General features: G+C 34.9%; 1 protein-coding gene across 18 annotated transcripts; it reads left to right on the top strand.

The window, feature by feature from the left end:
* The first annotated feature begins 3,207 nt into the window (after positions 1 to 3,207).
* On the top strand, positions 3,208 to 20,351 carry LOC114300101 (uncharacterized). 18 transcript variants are annotated; one of them, XR_014342050.1, is made up of 10 exons: positions 3,208 to 3,502; positions 4,433 to 4,630; positions 6,362 to 8,348; positions 8,478 to 8,785; positions 8,867 to 8,932; positions 9,028 to 9,226; positions 9,376 to 9,469; positions 16,497 to 16,716; positions 18,527 to 18,660; positions 19,031 to 20,351. XR_014342050.1 is itself a non-coding variant. In XM_082891450.1 (9 exons), the coding sequence occupies exons 3-8, from the start codon at positions 4,628 to 4,630 to the stop codon at positions 9,444 to 9,446; spliced, it is 2,628 nt and encodes an 875-aa protein (XP_082747576.1). In that variant the 5' UTR covers positions 3,288 to 3,502; positions 3,624 to 3,783; positions 4,433 to 4,627; the 3' UTR covers positions 9,447 to 9,469; positions 16,497 to 16,759. The 18 variants fall into 18 exon arrangements, 9 of the variants coding, with proteins under 9 accessions (XP_028100752.2, XP_028100749.2, XP_082747578.1 ...); XR_003642543.2 differs by having other exon boundaries at positions 8,864 to 8,932; XR_014342052.1 differs by adding an exon at positions 3,624 to 3,783 and having other exon boundaries at positions 3,288 to 3,502; positions 6,371 to 8,348; positions 8,864 to 8,932; positions 18,527 to 20,351.
* Positions 20,352 to 20,577: the final 226 nt, after the last annotated feature.

Raw genomic sequence — 20,577 nt, 5'->3', positions numbered from 1 at the left:
AATACAAATCTTAGGAGGCATGATGTAATTTTTAAAACCTCAAGAAGTATTTGTAATTTAGTCAAACTTTAAAAGAGATATATGTAATTTGCCCAAACCAAAACTAAACAAGTTGATTGTTTTCCTCGTGTTAATAAAAAACATTGGATTGTTTGATTTTCCATTTATTACGGAAAGAGAAAATAACGAATGAAAAACTTTCATTAAAGTCATCACATGACTTAAAAACACACGACATCAAAGCGCACGTTGTAATTGATTCTCGTTACGATCACTTATTCGTCTACTCGAGATTCAAATTAATTTAGCGTACTCAACAATCCAGCAAGTGGTACTTTATAATCAACAATCGACAATCTAGTTGTAGCCTGTAGGAGTTCTTACAAAATTTTATACAAATTTTAAGAAGTGCAGAGAGAACTTTTATTTTTATATTAATATTTACACTCCATTATAATTTAAAGTGCAATAGCAACAGTTAAAAAAATATATTTTTAGTATTTAATAAATTTTTTTATATAAAAATTCATGTCAAATTTAAAACTTAAAATAAAAAAATTTACTGTAGTCGATTTTTTTTCTAATTTTTTTCTATGTTTTTTCATTATTGGGATCTTCTAGTTTGATATAATTTAAAAACGCCTTTATTATTTTTTTTAAAGCAACTAAAAATTAATAATCAACAAAAGAAATGTTGACAAAAATAAGGGGGAATTATCCTCAATGGGAAAAAAGGGTTCTTACAGATCAATCAGAAGAAACCCAAATTTGCAATAGCAGTAGAGAGTAAAAAATTAATTAGATACTGATACTCATAGTATTTTTTACATTTTTGTCCTTAGTTGTCTATTTTTTTCTTTGCAAGCACCACCCTTTATCAACTTAACCTCGTTGCTGGTGATCTCTTATTCACCCAACCTCGCCACAGCCAGCCTATCTTTTCTCTTCGCTACCCTTCCCAACCCTTCTCCACATCCCTCTATTCCCTTATAGTCCTTTATCGCTACTGCTACACTCAATCTTTTCTTCATTGCACCATCGTCAAACCTCAACCCTACTGCCACATCTAAATTGTAAAATTCCCAAATTTGCAAAACCCCTTATGTTGTGTTTGGTTGATGGATTTGAGGAGGGATTTGGAAATGAAAATGGAAAAGGTAGGTGAAATATGAATAAAACATGCCTAAATTTCACATAGTTTCACACACCTTTTCCCTTTCCCATTCCAAATCCCTCCCAAAATCTTCCAACCAAACACACCATTAAAGTCCACTACTATGATCTCCATCACCGCGGTTAGGTGCAAGTCACGCGTGTGGGTTGCACATCCTATATAAAAGATTGATTTTATCATAAATAAAAACATAGGAACGATAGGAAAAGTAAGACGGGGGTTGGTGAGGTGGGGGTTGATGGTGGGAAATGGGTGGTTGACAACTATAGAGGACGTAAAGGTGGTAGTTGGCATTGAGAAGTGGAGAAGACGATGATAATGAAAAAGAAAGGAAGATACGAGAGATAGTAAAAGTAGAATGAAAGGCTAAGTATGTGCATGTGTGGTTGCAAGTCTTTTGTTTGTATAGTGTAAATCTTGTGTGTGTTGGGTACAAGTTCTGTATATGCAGATTAGTTTTATCGAAAATGAAAATAGTAGAGTTGGGGGCAATGAAGGTGAGGCGAAGGCCGACGGTGGTTGTTGACGGTTAAGGAGGGGTGGTGATGACTATAGAGGGCATAGGCATGGTATTCATCATTAGGAAGTGGAGTAAACGGCGCAAATGAAAGAGAAATAGATAAATGAGAGAAAAACAAAGAGTAAAGGAGAGATGGGGTGCAAGTCTGTGTGTGTTGAGTGCAAATATTTGTAAGAACATCCATAAAGTGGCCCATATGCCACATGTATGTTTTATTTATTTATTTATTTATATTACATATATTTAATTGGTTTAATGACTAATGGGTAACTAATGTCTGTTCACTGTCTCATATGGTGATTTTATGGGACTTTACAACTTTCTTGATGGTGGAAAGTTATAAGGAGTTACACTTGGATATGGGTCAAAACCTATCTATATATATGTCTGTGATAGCCATCAACAACTCTAAACGTGTAAGTGTTTTAAACTTGGCTTCCATCATTTCCATAATTCAAACGGTGTTTTAGGAACAACCTTGGATGAAACCCTATTTAACATATACACGACGGTTTTCAAAGCTTCACTCCATAAATTTATAGACATATTAGAATAACTAAGCATGCTCCTTACCATGTTCACAAGTGTTCGGTTCCTTATTTCAGTAACACCATTTTGTTGTGGTGTGCCAGGCATTGAATATTGTGTAATAATGCCTTCTTCCGTAAGGAACTTAGCAAATGGACCTGGTAATTGTCCCAATTTTGTGTACCTCCCATAATATTCTCCACTTTTGTCTGACCTCAATAGGCTTGAAACTCTGTCCCTTTCACATTTTTCATATGATTTTGTAAAAGTGTTATGTGAGTGGGCTTCTTTATACATTTAAGATTCGATCGTTCAAGGATAAAGATTCAAAGTTTTGAACATCATGGCAGAATGTATTCTTCTTTATGAATTAAAATTATTTTAATTCTCACAATATTGTGTAGGTAAAGCGGATTTTATCATAAATGAAAAAGAGGAGGTGATAATGAGATCGGGAAGAGTTGGGTGGGGGCTAAAAATGGTTACAGAAAAATTGAGAGTGGGGGCAATTTGGTTATTACACTTGTTCATTCCATACTTTTGTAATTAACAAAAAAAAAGAAAAAAGAAAAAAGAAAAAAAATTGCTAACGGACAATTAATTACCTCAAATTCTTTTGTTTTATGATTCATAATAATTGTATTTAAAACAAATTGGTTTTGAATTTTACTGAATTTTCTTAATACATATATATATTATGTTTTTTTAGATTCACTTATTCTAAATAAACATAGAAAGTATAAAATTTGTATTTAAAAAAATAACTAAATACAAAAAATGAGTACAATTTTGTATTTATTGAATTTACAAAAAACGAGTACAATTTTGTATTTATTGAATTTTTATAATTTTTTTTTACAAATATTTTATTTTCTAAGTACATTTAAATTAAAATGCATTTAAAAAATAAAAAAATTTAACTAAAGTATTAAAAAAAGTAATAAAAATATGCATTATGCAACTTAAAAACTATTGTTAAAAATTCGAAGAGATAAAATTTTAAGTTTAGTTTTGAGGTGCCTGTGAATTAATCGATCAAATCAAACCCCATTCAACAAAACCAACGGACGAGATCGGATTAAACCAAGCATACGTGTACGCAAAGATCAGGGTCCACGATTGCTATCGTGAAGGACATCATCTCTTATACACAATCGAAATCGAACCTCACTTCCTTCATCATCATCATCTCCTAGATCTCGCCGCTCTCCTCAGCCGTACGATCGCCGGAACTTCCTTCAAATCGCACGGTCCCTGAACTTCCAGTATCTCCATCACAGGTATCTCTACATATACGTACATATCCATATACGTATATGCTTAATCGTTTTGATGAATTAGGGTTTTGGTTCTCTCTCTCTCTCTGCTGTTTGTTGAAGTAAGATTATGGTTTTGTACTAGCAAGGTGTTTGGTTTCCGAGAAAACGAGGAAAATTTAAGCAAGTAGAGCTTTTGAGCATATGAGGAACTCAAGTTCAGTTTAGTAAGGCTTAGTTAGTGTATTGGGGTTCTCCGCCAAATTGGCGTTTGGTTACTGAGAAACCGAGGAAAATTTGAGCAAGTAAGCTTTTTGAGTGTTTCTGTCTTTATGTTATTTTAATTTTCAGCAAATGGAGAACTCAGTTCAGTTTAGTTCAGCTCAATTTGTTTGCTAGTGTTGAATTCAGTTAAATTAGGGTTCTGGTTTTTTGCTCTCTCTGGTAATGGTTGAACTAAGATTATGAAGAACTTAGTTCAGCTTAGTTTGCTAGTGTTTCCCTTTTGATAAATTAGGGTTCCGGCTCTCTCTGTGTCTGTGGTGTTGATTGAAATAAGATTATGGTCCTCCACCAATGCAGCGTTTGGTTGCTGAGAAAACGAGGAAAATACTAGCAAGTAGAGCTGAGTGTTTTCTGTCTTATGTTGTTTTAATTTTCAGCAAATGAATACTCAGTACAGTTTAGTTCAGCTCAGTTCTTGGGCTAGTGTTGAATTCAGTGTGATTTAGTGAGTGATTTTTTGGTTTGTAATTGTTTTTAATCCCTGAATGAACAAAAGTATATGATATACAAATTGCGGCTTATTTTACTCCTGGACATTTTCCTCAGAAACCAAAGTAAAAGAAATAAAGATTTAAGTAATCAGAATTTTCTTTAAACTGAAGAAGTGGTGATTTTATTATAATTTGCATTTGATATGTATTGCCTCTTCTTCTTCTTTCTTCTCTGCAGAAGGAGCTTGTGGAAAGAATCTGGGGCTGTTCCGTGATGGCTCTTATAAGCGAAATAAGCTGCTGCAACTTTGTAAATTACTTATCAGAGTGGATTTACCATTGCTAGAAATACACTGGTAAATGTGTGTGAGGACTGTGAATTTCTTAATTTATTACTTGGACGGGAGAGGTAGTGGAAGGAAGAAAATCAGACATGGTACGTGTTGAATTATTTTTTGGAATTTTGGGTTTCACAAAGCTTAGCGCCTGTCTTTTGAGTCGTTGCATATACTGAGTTCTAATACATTTTTACTTATTATTACTTATTTATATATTTATTTTTGCATCTGGGTGTTTATTGTAATACAAAGTTTCCTCATTACTTACCAAAATTAAAGTCACATCTGGGTGTGACTTGCATAACTTGACTAACACCTAGAACCAGTGGAATAAAATTAACGTCAAGCACATGGATGAAAGTTTTCTGCATTTGTTAAAAGTAGTTTAGTTATCAAGTTAACATTATTGCTTTAAGCTATTGTCATTGCACTATGATGCGACTTCTTGCTAATGTAGATAATAGAAATTAAGCAGATCATAAAAAATCATGTGTCTTGTAGAAGTAGTTTCATTCACATTTTATCTTACTATTTTTTGTTCGTAAAAGTTCATATGCATTTATTACCAGTAAATTGTATAAATTTTTTGATTAGTACTAAATTTTAGAATTTTGCTTAACATATTAGCCTTGAACTCTTAAGTGGAAAGTTGCTAAAGTTAGTTACAGTCTTGGGTTGGAAGTTCTGGAAAATAAGTGTGCAGATGTGTTGCTGTTTAAGAATGCATAGAAATGTTGGATACTTTGAATTCAGTAACAGTTTACTTTTTTCTAGTTCTAGCTGTTTTAGGCTTGTCAAGCTTTGGTTGGTAGCAGTAATTGTTGCAATTTTTGAAATTTAAAAGTTTTATTTCGAAATTTCTTTTATCCACTCCACTGTGATTCAATGGATTTGCTATCTTGTTTAACCAATTTTCTTCTTACCAATGCACGGGGGAGGAATTTGCTGTCATGTTTTATGTAGTCATTTTCAAAATTTAGCAGATTTGGCCTCTTTTAATTGCTTAAATGCAGAAAGTTGATATCTAATACAGACAAGTAGGGTTTTGGATGCTAAAATCTTCTGTTTCCAAACAAGTATGGTTCTACCACAAAATTAGCTTTATAACTCTTAATGAAAACTTGTAAGCTGAGAGTGGCAAAGAAGTTGTACTGTTGGATGTTTCAAAGTTCTTGGTAGAATTATGTTGTTCTCTATGATATTTGGAGGTTGTGGATTTTAAGTGTCCTGTTGCTGTTTGAGAACCCAAAGAATGCTTGAGTTTGAATTCTTGCTAATGGCGACCTTTTGTAGCTAATTTAAGCGTATTCTAAGTTCTTTGTCTTCTGTGGTTTTGCATTTGCTGTGGATATTTTGCATTTTTTGCTGAGGATGAGGTTAAAAAGTTTGTTTGATTTGCATTCAGTTTACATATTATTAGGGTGGTGAAGTTTAATGTCTATTCTCAATTGTATGGTCTAATGCAAATATAGAAGTGTTTTTTTTCTGTAAATAAGAAAAAATTAGGTTGTTTTTCAAAATTATCAAACAAGAAGGGGACGAAAATGGGAAAAGGCTACATTAGAACTTGCAGTCACCCATCAATGTGTAATTCTAAAGGTAGCAATTTTAAAATTTCTTCAACAAGCATCTCTGGAGGTAAGACTGAATTAGCTGCATGGCCTGGGCAAGGAATAAGAGGGATGCGTATTATCTTCATGGCTGCTTGTGACTGCTCGGAATTTATATAGGCCTTAAAAATTCTATTTTTTTAATCTTATTTTTATCATTATTTAATTCTGCAAAAAACAGGTGTAAGTGAGCACATCTAATTTATTACTTGTGGGTAGTCTTTTCAGAACTTTTGGATGGCAAAGGGTCCGGGATGTTTAACTGATGGTGAGATGGCCTATGATAATTCCTCCAGAATTGAGCCAAAGCGTTCTCATCAGTGGTTTATGGATGGTACTGAGGCTGAGCTGTTCCCCAACAAGAAACAAGCAGTTGAAGTTCCAAGCCACAATTCATTTCCTGGACTTCTAAATGCAAGCATTTCTCCTTGGGGAAATGCTTCCAATTATCACTCTGCTACAGGCCAATTTACTGAGCGCTTGTTTGACCCTGAAACTGCAAGGACCGTCAATTTTGATGACAGAAACATGCCGTCGGCTGGCACAGGGAATATCAATATGGGAATGAAGGTTATTCAGGATCAATTTGGGAGAGATTCGTCATTTGGTTTGTCTATATCTCATACACTGGAGGATCCTAGCTCAGGTCTTAACTATGGTGGGATCAGAAAAGTTAAAGTGAACCAGGTGAAGGACTCTGAGAATTTCATGTCAGTATCTATGGGACATGCCTATAACAGGGGGGATAACAATACCATGTCAGCCTCTCATGCTTATGGCAAGGCAGATGACAATACCATATCAATGGGCCTCTCATTTAATAGAGGTAATGACATTGTACCGATGGGCAACACATATAATAGGGTGGACAATAATTTTATATCCATGGGTCAACCATATAACAAAGGGGATGGCAACACCATGTCAATTGGTCACCCCTATAAGGGGAACAATAATGCCATGTCAATGGATCAGTCTTTCAACAAGGGTGTGGATAATATGACAACAATGGGTCAAACCTTCAACAAGGAGGATGTCATCAATTTTGATGACAGGAACATTCAATCAGTTGGCACAGGTAATATCAATATGGGAAGAAAGGTCATTCAAGATCCATTTGGGAGTGATTCCTCATTTGGTTTGTCTATATCTCATACACTGGAGGATCCTAGATCAGGACTGAACTTTGGTGGGATCAGGAAAGTTAAAGTCAGCCAGGTGAAGGACTCGGAGAATTTCGTGTCAGCATCTATGGGACATGCCTATAACAGGGGGAATAACAATACCATGTCAACACCTCATGCTTATGCGAAGGCAGATGACAATAACATATCAATGGGCCTTTCATTTAATAGAGGCAATGACAATATCATATCGACGAGCGACGCATATAATAGAGTGGAAAACAATTTTATGCCCATGGGTCCACCGTATAACAAAGGGGATGACAGTACCATATCGATTGGTCACTCCTATAAGGGGACTAATAATGCCATATCCTTGGATCAGTCTTTCAGCAAGGGTGTGGACAATGTCACAACAATGGGTCAAACTTTCAACAAGGAGGATGGAATCAATTTTGATGACAGGAGCATTCCATCAGTTGGCACAGGCAATATCAATATGGGAAGAAAGGTCATTCAGGATCCATTTGGGAGCCATTCCTCATTTGGTTTGTCTATATCTCATACACTGGAGAATCCTAGATCAGGTGTCAACTATGGTGGGATCAGAAAAGTTAAAGTCAGCCAGGTGAAGGACACTGAGAATTTTATGTCAGCATCTATGGGACATGCCTATAACAGAGGGGATAACAATACCATGTCAACACCTCATGCTTATGGCAAGGCAAATGACAATACCATATCAATGGGCCTCTCATTTAACAGAAGCAATGATGACATAATATCAATGGGTGACACATATAATAGGGTGGACAACAATTTTATATCCATGGCTCAACCATATAACAAAGGGGATGACAGCACCATATCGATGGATCAGTCTTTCAGCAAGGGTGAGGACAATATCACAACAATGGGTCAAACCTTCAACAAGGAGGATGGTAATAACTTATCAATGCGCAATACCTTCAAGGACATCAATAATAGCGTATCGATGGGTCAATCCTTCAGCAAGGGTGATGACTCTATCCCATCCATGGCTCAAACCTTCAACAAAGATGATGGTAAAACTATTCTGATAGGTAAGTCGTTCAACAAGTTGGATGACAGTGCCATATTAATGGGCCACATCTACAACAATGTTGAAAACAATACTTTATCAATGAGTCACTCTTTTGGTAAGGGAGAAAGTAATATCATATCCTTTGTAGGCTTTCAGGACAACGATGATATAAATTCTTCTGGAAGGCTTATAAGCGGTTATGACTTGTTGATGGGTCAGTCTTCAGCTCAAAGACCAGAAGCACCAAGTGAGAAAGATTTGGGGGAATCAAATGTTGATGCCCTTGAAAGTGCCACTAAGGTAACTTCCTCTGCAAGTGAAACTGTTTCTAAGAAGGAGGATCAAAAAGGGTCCAAAAAGGTTCCTTCGAACAATTTCCCTTCAAATGTAAAAAGTTTGCTTGCAACTGGTATGCTGGATGGATTACCTGTGAAGTATGTTGCCTTGTCGCAGGAGGTAAATTTTAGTGTACATGTGTTCATCTTTCCGATATGCTTATGATTTGGTGACTCATGGTTCTTCTGTGCATGTTAGAAGGAGCTTCACGGTATCATAAAAGATTCTGGTTTTCTATGTGGCTGTCAGTCATGTAATTTTTCCAAGGTCAGTTGGGTTTACTTGGGTATTAGGTTTGTTATACAAAGTGAATTTATAAACCCATCCTGTTAAGCTAATTTCCAATCAATTGGTGTGTTTAGGCAATTAATGCGTATGAGTTTGAGCGTCATGCTGGGTGTAAAACAAAACACCCAAATAATCACATATACTTCGAGAATGGGAAGACTGTTTATGGCATAGTTCAAGAGCTCAAGAACACGCCTCAGAATTTGTTGTTTGAAGTTATCCAGACAATTACTGGATCGCCCCTTAACCAGAAATATTTCCGTCTTTGGAAAGGTAATTCATCTTATTTGGTTTAGTTACCGATTACAGTTTAATCTAATTTTGTACTACTGTATTTCCCGTTTTCTCAAAATTATTGTGAATCGCAAATTGTGATATACTGTACTTTTCTCTTCATATGCACTCCTTTTCCTCTTCTTCAGAATCATTCGCAGCTGCTACTTGTGAACTTCAGCGTATATATGGAAAGGACGAAGGGAAACAATTGTCATAAAGTTGCCTAGCTCAAGTATAAAGGTAGGAAAATCTTTATTTTGCTTAAATATATATGTACATGCCTTTTTGGGAATCCAAGTATTAAGAGGTCATGTATCCTTATGTTTTAAAGACGAGGTTTTGTTGTAGAATTAGGAAATCAACATTACACAGCACAGAAAGAACCGTTTATCTAGTCACTCAATGCAAGTTTCCACTACGCCATCTTAAATTTTCTTCAAGGAGAAATGAAAATCAAGATGGCTGTTACTGCTATTGTTTAGGCAGTTTATGTCAATTCTTCGATACATATTTGGTCCGTCTGATTAGTCTTTGATATCCATTAGACTGACTACTCGCAATTTGCTTGAAGCCTTTCTTCTGCTTCTGTTTGGGTTTTCTACTTTTGTTTTAACCTTGTGAGGAGTATTTGAGCAGGGTTACCTTGAGCGGAGTAATTGATCAGGGGTACCTATATTTTTTTATGAATGTGAGCTGGTTTTGCAGTGGAATTTAGATTGTGACAACCTGTTTGTTCTCTATGAAAGTGATGATCTGCTGTTGGTCCTACACAAGGAAACATAATGGCAGTGAGAAATATGGCTTACTGGTTTGCTGTGAACTCTGATTTGGAGCCCAGTTTGTTCTTTCCATGCTTAGTTTATTTCATGGCTAAGAAGCATGGACACCTCTCTGCAGGCAACGTATGGGTGTCCGACACGTGTCGGACACTCTACCTGCTGTGTCCCCCACTTTTTTTTGAATTTCTTCAGCCGGACACGCTTGGGACACTCTTGGACACTTGACGGACACATTGGAGACCTATGATGCATGGACACGAACACGGGACACGACACGGATTTGTGGACACGCAATTTTTCAAAAAATGGGGATACAACACGCCGGGGACAAGTTTAATATGTATAATTTTATTTATTTATTATATGTCAAAAATAAAAAGAAAATCATTGATTCTTATACAATTACAATAATAATGAAATTAATAAACACATTTCTTAATTTTTTTTAATAAAAAATGAGTTTTTTTAGATAAAAATAATTTATTTTATGAATTTTAGGTTTAACAAAAACAAGGATAAAAAAAAAAAGAAAAAGAAAAAAGAAAAAAAAAACGAGGGGAGAAATCAGGAAAATAAAGGAGAGAGAAACAGGAAAAAAGAAGAAGAGAGAAATGGGTGAATCACGAAAAAGATAGAACAAAAAAATTAAAAAAAGAGAAACAAAAGAGGAGAGTCAAATCAGAAAAGGTGGAGAGAGAATTAGAGAAGACGAAGACGAAAAGGGAGAGTGAAACAGAAAAAGGAGGAGAAGAAAAAGAAAATGAAGAGAAGAAGAAGAATAGAGAAGATGAAGGAGACAGAGAAGACGAAGAAGAAGAAGAAGAAGAATACCTTAGGCTTCTTCGATTGATCTGAACAGTTTAGGGCTTCTTTCTCTCCCTCGATCTCTTTCTCTGCCTCCTTCCTTCCTCGATCTCTTTCTCTCTTTCCTCTCTAACAGTTAGGGCTTCTTTGATCCACCTCACGCGTGTCCGGAAAGTGTCATGGTGTGTCTGATTGGAAAAATTAAAAAAAAAAAAGAGGACACGTTAGAGAGAGTGTCGGACACATGTCCAGTGTGTCTGACACATGTTCGTGTCCGACATGTGTTTGACACTCGTACGCAGGCCCTGGGCACATGTCGGTGCTTCATAGTTGGAGACAAAGCGGGAGAAACCCTAACCCATAGACAGAGAAACAGAGAGAATGAGAAAGGGTGAAGAAGAACCTGTTTATGCCTTAGATCTAAGGTATGTTCTTTTTTTCATTTTTCTTCTTCTTTCATCGATTCTTCTGCCTGTTTGTCTGTCTCTGCATGTCTTTGTGTTCTCTCTAGCTCCCTCGCTATGTGTGCTTGACTCTCTTGTTCGCTTTTTCGGTGTTTGACTGTCTCTCTCGCTTTCTTTGCGTTCGATTCTCTCTCTCACTTTTTCTCTGTGTTGACTCACCCTCTTATCTCTCTTCGTTTCTTTTTTTTTTCCCCTCTTTTTTTTTTTTTTGGATATTAATCTGAAATAAATTATTTTTATTTATAAAAAAATAATTTGTGAATGAAATTTGATGTTAAAGTAAATAAATAAAATAAACAAATAATATATATTTTTAAATTTTTTTAGATGGATTTTTAAATATATTTTATTTATAAATAATATATAATTTTATTTATATAAATAATATTTTTTTAATTCTACATATAATAAATAAATAAAATTAAATGTATTAAGCGTGTCCCAGTGTGTTGTGTCCTTTATTTTTTTGAAAATTTACATGTCCGTGTCCGTACATCATAGTTTCATTTCATGGCATATAAATGCATTTAAGGGTTACTCCTACTGTCTAACTAGGTTACCTATACAGTTGAGTGGACATTATATATAGTTGATAATTATTGTTACATGCTGTGTATTTAAGTTGACTGAAATTATTTTCTTGTTTTCATAAGCATTTACATTCTCATGCAAAATTTTCAGGTTGTGAGAATTTAGTACCTAACTAGGGACTGTTTGAAGGATGTAGTGTTCAGTGCTTTGTTGCAACGACGGGTGACCTGATGGGATTCAAGAACAATAGAGAGAAATTGTAGGGAGAGGAACCGAAAGGGTTCTAGAGAGTGAATCTCTATCAAATCAATTATTATTCATCAAGGTTGAGCCTCGCACTCTCAAATCAGGATAATCTTTGCCAAATCAGGTCTAAATCATCCTGGATTCACACTTGTGAACTCAACCTAGAGGTTTGATATTGTCTTTTATGCTCGAAATCGGAGTCAAGCTGAACAACCTAGGGTTCGACTCTCCCTGGTGATCAAAGTTCAACTCAGGTTTGACTCTCTCTCTGGTGATTGATTTCGAGTTCAATTTGGTCAATTGAATTGACTCAATCAGGACTCGAAATTTAGGGCAAACAAAACTGATCTGATGAATTAATGCTCCAGTAGGAAGAAATCAGGTACAAAACCTGATGCTTTGATACCAACTAACGCAATCAAAATGCAAATCAAAGATCAATTGAGAGAGAGAAGACAAATCCCCATTTAGGGCATGAACCCCTAAGGTTTAAAGAGAGAAACCAAGGCTCTACTCCAATCAAAATGTATATTCTTTAATCCAAAAAACTAAGTACAATGGCATTACATCACGTATGTATAGACTACAACTAAGCAACTAATAGCCCACCTAATCATACACTAGGTATTTGTTCTACTATATCATGACCATTATTTTTAGATTTGGGTTTGAGCGAGAGTGACTCTACCTTGTTAACAACTAATGCGTAATTAACCTTTTATCAATTGGGTTGTAGTGTTTAAGTTGATTTATTTATAATTTTCACTTGGTGTCTGGGTCTGGTTTAATTCGGATTACTTGGACTAATTTAGAATCTGTTACACCCAAATCAATCAATGTGCATGAGTTGAGCATGTCAGGATAACATGTGAAGATTGTTTTGACATATCAGTTAATCAATGTTAGAATAAGAAATTGAAAGGGCTAGTCCCCTTGTGCCTTGGAAGGAAAGACTTGTGCATAGTGATGGGGTCAACAGGATCTTGATAAATTGAGATTCTGAGATTGATGCAGAAGTGGATGAGAAGGATAGACTATGTGAAGCTTAAGAGTCATGAGTACTTAGAAATAAAGGTAATTGGAGACGGGATAAAAGGAAGTTGGCTAATTTAGTTTCATTATGTTACACAGAGGCCAATGAATTGATTTGTAAGAAAACATATGGTTTTGGTTGAACGTGATACAAAAGATGATTTTTTGGGCTTGTTAAAAATGTTAGCCAACTAAGTAAGGGTTGTTTTGGTCGAATTTGACAATTAATATGTTTGTGAAGTCATGATAACTTGGTGATGTGCACGCTTGAATTGCCTACTCTTCTTGTTCGTTTTATTTATTTATTTTTTTATAATGAACTTTGAACTCATAAAATTAGTCCTGCTTGTGGGGAGTTGGTCAGTATGGGTTTGTACTCATTTGATTGTCCTGAAGTGCACAATAATTAAATTTTGTGGTTATTTTAAGGGATTCTATGAAACTTAAAACGAGACCCACCATGAAAGTCCCAAATTTAGGTTGAGTTCATCAACTCAAGCATTCAACAAGTTTAAGTGCCTATCAAAATATTTGGCTCCCTATGGTATTTGAAATCATGAAGTTAGATGCCTAGGTTAGAATATTCCCATCCATATCATCTTTAAGCTGGTGTTTTCTAACCCATTTCAACACTTAAAATCAAATGTGTTAGGTGAAGATAAGTTAAATCTTTGATAACCACAATGCTATCACTTAAAATACTAAGCATCTCTTAGAAATAGGCTGAAATCTCAAGCCACAAACCTCTTACTTAATTTGAACGCTGAATAATAAATTTTTAATCTATTATGATTATGTCATCAATGAGGTGTATTGCCATCACCCTATCAATGCCACCGCCACTGTACACCGCCGCTGCCGCCACTTCACTACCATCACTGCCCCCCTCCACCTATACCACCACTGTCGTCACAGCTTACCCATCATATCACTACCAACACAATCTTCACTCATTGTCGAACCACCACCATCGCTGCGGCCACCACCACTATCACTCCATAACCGCCATTATGATCACCACCACCCCTCTATGGATTTGGTGTGGACTTTGGCTCATAATAGTCTCATGACCTATGACATCTCTAAAAAAAGGAGACCTAATTGCAATATTTGCCTTCAATGGTGTAATATGTGTAGGAGGAATGAGGAATCATTGAATTATTTATGGTTGCATTGTCCCTTGGCCTTGTCTTTATGGCACCGGCTACTCAAATTGACGGATATGTGCTGGATGGCTCTAGTTTCTTGCTCCCAATTGCTTTTAGTCGACTTTAGAGCTTTTGGTACCCATAAGAAAGCGAAGTCTTTGTGGAACAGTGTATTCTTTTAACTTCTATGGGTTAGTTATTTGGTTGGAGCGCAATTTGAGGGTTTTTGAGGACAAATTTTAAGACATTGATCCTTTGTGGGATATAGTGTGTTATTTATCCTCTTTTTGGACTTATGTTTCTAAACCTTTCAAGGGAATTCAATTTTTTTTTGTTTTTTTTTGTTTGATTTTTAGGGATTGGAGATTTATAGTTTGTGATCTCAATGAGTTTTTACTTTTTTCATTTCTTTTGTTTACTATGTCACACTTCTTGTCCACCACTCTCATGTACTCTTTAATTTATTATTATTATTTTCTTAGTAATAATATTCCTTTTGTTCCTGATTAAAATAAATGATAATGTTCTCCTTTGCTTATCATACCTAATACCTACTCATTCACATCTCCATGATAACTCTTGAGACCCAACTATGGCGAACTTATTGTTCACCACTCTCATGTACTCTTTTATTTATTTAATTTAATTTAATTTAATAATATTCCTCTTGTTCCTGATAATTAAAACAAATGATAATGATCTCCTATGCTTATCATACTTAATACCCACCCGTTCACATCTCCATGATAATCTCTTAAGCCCCGACTATGGCAATAGGTGGTTGAAACCTCTAGATTGCCGATCTGAGGACAAGCCACCTCTTATCATGCCTAATGCCTACCCATTGCCATCTCCACGATAATCTCCCAAGACCCAACTACGGCAGAGATACAAATATCATGTCTGACATGTTTTGAAGAGAATATGTTTTTGTGTGCAGGCATGTACAAATGCATGTTGAACAATTTTCTCTTGGGGAATGTTGAACAGTTTTTTCTTGTTAGGGAAGCTTCTGCAGCTACAACGTCAGTGTCTCAGTGACATGCATATTGGTTACCTAAGGATGCAAACCATTATAAAGGTTATGGCGGGAAAAACATTGCACATAGTGGCTGCAAATGTTGCTGTTGTGTATTTCAGCATGGAACCTTTGTCCCAAATCCCTCTATCATCTTCTTCCAAAACATTGACAGCCATTTGATCATGTCTTGAGATTGTCGTACTTTGAAATTTTAACATGATCTAATGGTTGTGAGTGATTTGGGATAGAGGGATTTGGGCACTCTGGTTCGTGGTTGTGTATTTCATACCCAAAACTACAGGTTCTGGTCAATGACTGGTCTGCAAAAAGAGATATAGTACCTGGTTAGATGGTCATTGCATGAGGAATTATGAGGAAACTTCAAGTCCAGTAATTTGGGGAAATTACTTGACTAATTTTGGTGAAGATTGAGTCATTTTGGCCTTATGTTCCTGTTGAAAATGCTTGTGAGCTCTTAGTGCTGTTTGTGACAAACACTTCTACCAGACTTATTGATGTTGATGATGAAGTTGACGATGATTATACTGAAATACGCATGCATGCATGCATGCACACACACGCGTATAGAGAGAGAGAGAGAGAGATCCCCCCTTTTAATACTTAGAAAGGATGTCCATCCCTGATATCCATCACTGATATCAAAGAAAGGCTTCATCCTATCGCCTATCAGACGATTTAAATATATGCTAATTTGGTACCTTGATTTTCATTGCTCCCTGCCTCTCATATCCAGCGTTCTAGCTGGCTTTTAGAGAATCCTTCATCTTCAAATATGCATGATTTACATGGGTTGTCTTGTCTTCATTTCTTGGGAGTTCAGTGATGAGTTGGGTAAGCTCCCTTAGGGTATGACTTCTCTAGGGTGACTAAGGACACACCCAATCAAACGGTAATACGATCGCCTCTACTGGATCTGTCCCATACGGTTGTTTTCAAGTAGTGGTGTAATCAAAATGTGTATTGCGTACCTATTTTTCAATAGGATGTCTTAGTAGTCAGATATTCTCAACGTATTTCAAATCTGGAGATGCCACTTAAGTTCTCTTGGAGAAGATTGATGGGAAGATTAGCCTGTTATCCCTAAAGCGATTCCCTTCTTCTGACCTACTTATGTCATTATGCTTCCAATTTGGGTCATAGTTACATTTTCATGAGATTGAACTCAATAGTTCAAGTTTCCTTTATTATATATACTTAATTGACCCAATTTTAAATCTGCAGGGATTGGATGTCCAAGGTAAATTGGTTTCGTCTGCATATGTGGCTGCAGAGGTCTTGTAGTCTTGAGCAAAAGCCATTTCTGTGCGAGCTCACAGCTCTCAGTAAGCTCCATTGGGAAGATATGTAATATTTTTTTTTGATGATGAATGGCTGTAAATTAGAAGATGGTGATAAGAAGGTTTTGCATCATGTTCACATCAATGCCATTACCAATGTTGAGGTAAAACATTAATTAATAGAAAATTCCCTCCCTCTTAATTACATTTTACCAATGCTTTGATATTTTTACTTCGAAGCCAAGACCATGGTTTAAGTCGCTATGCATCATGCACTGTGGACAAGTAACTCAAATGCCACTGTGCACTTGGGCTTTATTGTTGGCACTGGACATCACACATCCAATTTGGAACTCCCATTGATAAGGTTTGGCCGTTGATATGTTGGTGCTTGCGTAGATGTTGTAGGGTCTTGGATTTTGAATATGTGCAATCAAGTGTGTGTGTGTTTGTGCACATGCGTATGTGTATTTGATTGCTGGGCATAGAGGGTGAAACCTAAAAAATTCAATGGTAGAGTTTTACATGTATGGGTCCAGATGGATCCCTTTAGCTCCAACAAAAGAATATGGGAATGTTTAGTTCATTTTTGAAATGTCTTTCATTTGGTACAAGTTGTCATCAATTTTATACTCTTCTCAGACATATTTTAGACTTGGGATGTCCATAGAACACATATAGGATGCATCACGCATCTAACTTAGAGAAGTCAGGCATGACGTTTGAGAAACAAACCCCTGGTGATGGGGAATTGGTCTGATTCTATCTTTGTTTGTTCTGTTAGAAGAAAATAGAAGTGATTCTTTGTACCTGTCAGTTTCATGCAGCTTGGAGATGGGCCTTTTTATTTTGTTCTTTTAAGGCAAGTCTTATAATATGTTATCTTGATTCTTTATGTTTTAAGCTTGAGTGGTGTTATTATTTGAAATTTATTTCAAGCATGTTGAGACCCAAATCCTTCCAACTCTATTTATTAACAGAAGAATTTAGTTGTGAAGAACTTTATATTGCAATGTGGTATGGTCAGTTTGCAGAAGGTGGTTGTTTCAAACAAGGGTTAATTACCACCCAAATTTCATTAAATATGAGCGAATATCCGTTAACTCCCTTCATTTATGAAATACATTTTGATCTCTCCAATTATAAAAAATTTGTTACGAAAGTATTTTTCCCATTTGGAGGGGTTGAAGTTTAGCATTTTTATAGTTGGGGTTGAAATATATGGATTTATATATGAGGGGTAAATTGATGTTCTCTGTTAGTTTTGATAGTTGAGAAGGTTATAGCTGATATGTTTTTAGAGCTCTAGCTATATAAAATTAATATTGTTCGGATGTGTTTATGGTTTTGAAGTGTTCTCCCAGAGCAAATGTTACATTAACAAATTGTTCCAAGAGATTGAGGCTGTGATGACTCGGGGAGGTTGGGAATTCAGAGACTTGGCCTCATTTGATAAGGCTCTTTGTTGAGGAAAGTAGCTTTGCATATTTTGATCATGAACCCTCTCAGTAAGAAGAAAAAACTAACTTTCACCACGAGCTCACTTTCGAACCTGTTGGAAATTGGGTTAGATTTGACCCAACCCATTACTTATGGAGTGTTCACATAGGTTATTAATAATTAATATATTTAAGGTTGGTTTGGGATGTTTTAAAAAAGTGTATTTTTTGATTTATTAGCTTATATGGTTTGGGTTGGGTTTGATGTGATGTGTTAGAGAGGTGATGTGATTTAAATAAGATGATGTGACTTAAATAGGATAGTGATTTTTTGACTTTTTGTATTATTTAGTTCATGTCAAACCAACTCTTAATAAATAAGATAATTAAGAGATTATCTTTTAGGTATAACTCCACTTTTGTCAGGAGAGAATCTCTATTTATTTGATATAGAGAAAATCAATAATACGGATTATTATTTTGTGAGTTTACCCAAAAATCTCTTGTAGAACTTCTCTTTGTTATTCCTTCTTAGGTCACCGTTATAGAACTTATGGATTTGGAGTGTGGATTCAACATTGAGAAACTTTGGTTGTTTCTCAATTGGCGGAGGGTGTTTCAGACGAGGCTTGTAACCCAAGCATCTGATCCAAATCGTGTTCGCTTCAGGTAATATGATTACTCTCATATTTTTCTTTCATTGGTATCAGAGCTATATTGCTTGTTTTCGCCTCATGATTTGCATGCCATAAATTGCATTTATTCATGTTTAATTGAATATTACATGTTTAAATATTGTTATATATCATGGCATGTTAAAAAAGTTTAGTTCTTATAAAACTCCATTAGAGTGGATTTTTTATCTCAAAAATCAGCATAAAAAATTTCTTTTCAAAAATTGAAATTTATATATTTTTGAAAGTATTCTTTTTATCCATATAAAATGAATTTTAATTGGAGTTAAATTGAAAAAGTTATGACTTTTGAAAGTTTTTTGGGTCAAAATCGCTATTTTTGGGAATTTTGGGGAGGAACACAGATTTTGGAAGTCGAAGTGATGTCAGCATGACGCAATCGGCGTGATTGACGGCAGCACGATGCGGTGCGATGATGACGTCAACGCATTACGCGAGGCTAACGTCATCAGTGTGAAAGGCGCGCGCGTATGTGACAGTGTGCACGTGGCGCGCGTGGACGCGCCTCCACAAGCGCAGACCAACAGTCGCGACGCATGGCTGACGTGGACACGTTTGTTCTTTGGAAGTTTGTATTCAGTGTTTGGTTTGAGTTTTCTGAATTAAACTTTTTAAAAATTGGCTTTTTTGGTTTTTGTGTTTTTTTGTTTTTAGTGAATATTTTTTAAATTTTAAATATTTTTTTTTACTTTTTTAGATGCACTTTATTTAGATGTATTTAAAAAGTAAAAAATTTATCAAAAAATATTTTAAAAAATTAATAAATACATAAAAATATAAAAAATATATTGAATTTTTGTATTTTTTTTATATTTTTGGTATTTAATGAATTTTTAAAAGATTTTTTTTACAATTTTTTTACTTTTTATGTGTATTTATGTTAGGTGTGTCTAAAAAGAAAAAAATTGCTAAAAATATTAAAAAAAATTCAGTAAAAACAAAAAAACACAAAAAATAAGAAAGTAAAATTTTTTGAAAAGTGTTTTTTGAAAAGTGAAAACAAGTAAGGTTATTTTTCTGGAATCTGTTTGCCACTATTTTTTAGTATTAATTATATTAATTTTTTTTTTAGATATTCTCACATATTTATATATATATTTTAATTCTGACAATTACATAAAATTAGAAGTGTAAGCTTGAAAATTGCAAAAAGATTAAGAAAATTTTGGAAAATTATTTTTCTGTTATATTAATTATCATGCATAATTTATTAATTCCTTTTGGTTGTTTTGATATTTATTTTTGTGCTATTAAATTGTGGAATTAATTTATTAATTGTTTAGTATATGTTAGTTGAGAACTAATATATATATTTTTAGTCCTAGATCTTCATTACTATAATTTTTTTCCTTAGTAGGAATTGTAGGTTGACCCCCATCTTTTGACCATTTATTTATTGTTGATGTATATTTGGATGGATGGAGGTAATGTTGATAATTTTTTGTGCATGTGTTTATTTATTTATTTTTGTGTTATTAGAGATAGACCCTACAAATTTATTGGTGAGGTGGTATCCTGATGTTATTTTTTATTTATTTATTAGATTCAATGTGTTAGGATTCTTTTGGGTTGTAATTATTTATTTATTTTTTGGATGTATTTTTTTTTGTAGCCATGTAAGGGGATGTGTTTCCCCGTCATCAATATATTTCAAGGTTACCTTAACATGTTGCACCATATTACCAGTAGGGCTTCAAGTGGAGCCCCCGCGCAAAATTATATGGTGTATTTTTTTTGGACTTATATATATTATGCATAATTTGATGTTGCGGAATTAAGAGATGATTTTGCCTTTTAAATAATTTTGAGTGTCATATTTTGGCTCACATAGAGGGAGACATAGAGGGAGATGATTATGAGTTTAGCAAAATTTTCGATCTCTCTATGTAAG

Source organism: Camellia sinensis, chromosome 10, assembly GCF_055761805.1.
Source record: "Camellia sinensis isolate YWXY chromosome 10, ASM5576180v1, whole genome shotgun sequence".
NCBI classification, from domain to species: domain Eukaryota; kingdom Viridiplantae; phylum Streptophyta; class Magnoliopsida; order Ericales; family Theaceae; genus Camellia; species Camellia sinensis.
This window is presented reverse-complemented; position numbering and strand designations above follow the sequence as displayed.

What these genes read in the sequence shown, in the direction of transcription:
- LOC114300101 (XM_028244948.2), top strand. An exon ending in TGGTAAAACTATTCTGATAG is followed by an intron (nt 8,349 to 8,477) that starts GTAAGTCGTTCA and finishes TATCCTTTGTAG; the next exon opens with GCTTTCAGGACAACGATGAT. An exon ending in ATATTTCCGTCTTTGGAAAG is followed by an intron (nt 9,227 to 9,375) that starts GTAATTCATCTT and finishes CCTCTTCTTCAG; the next exon opens with AATCATTCGCAGCTGCTACT.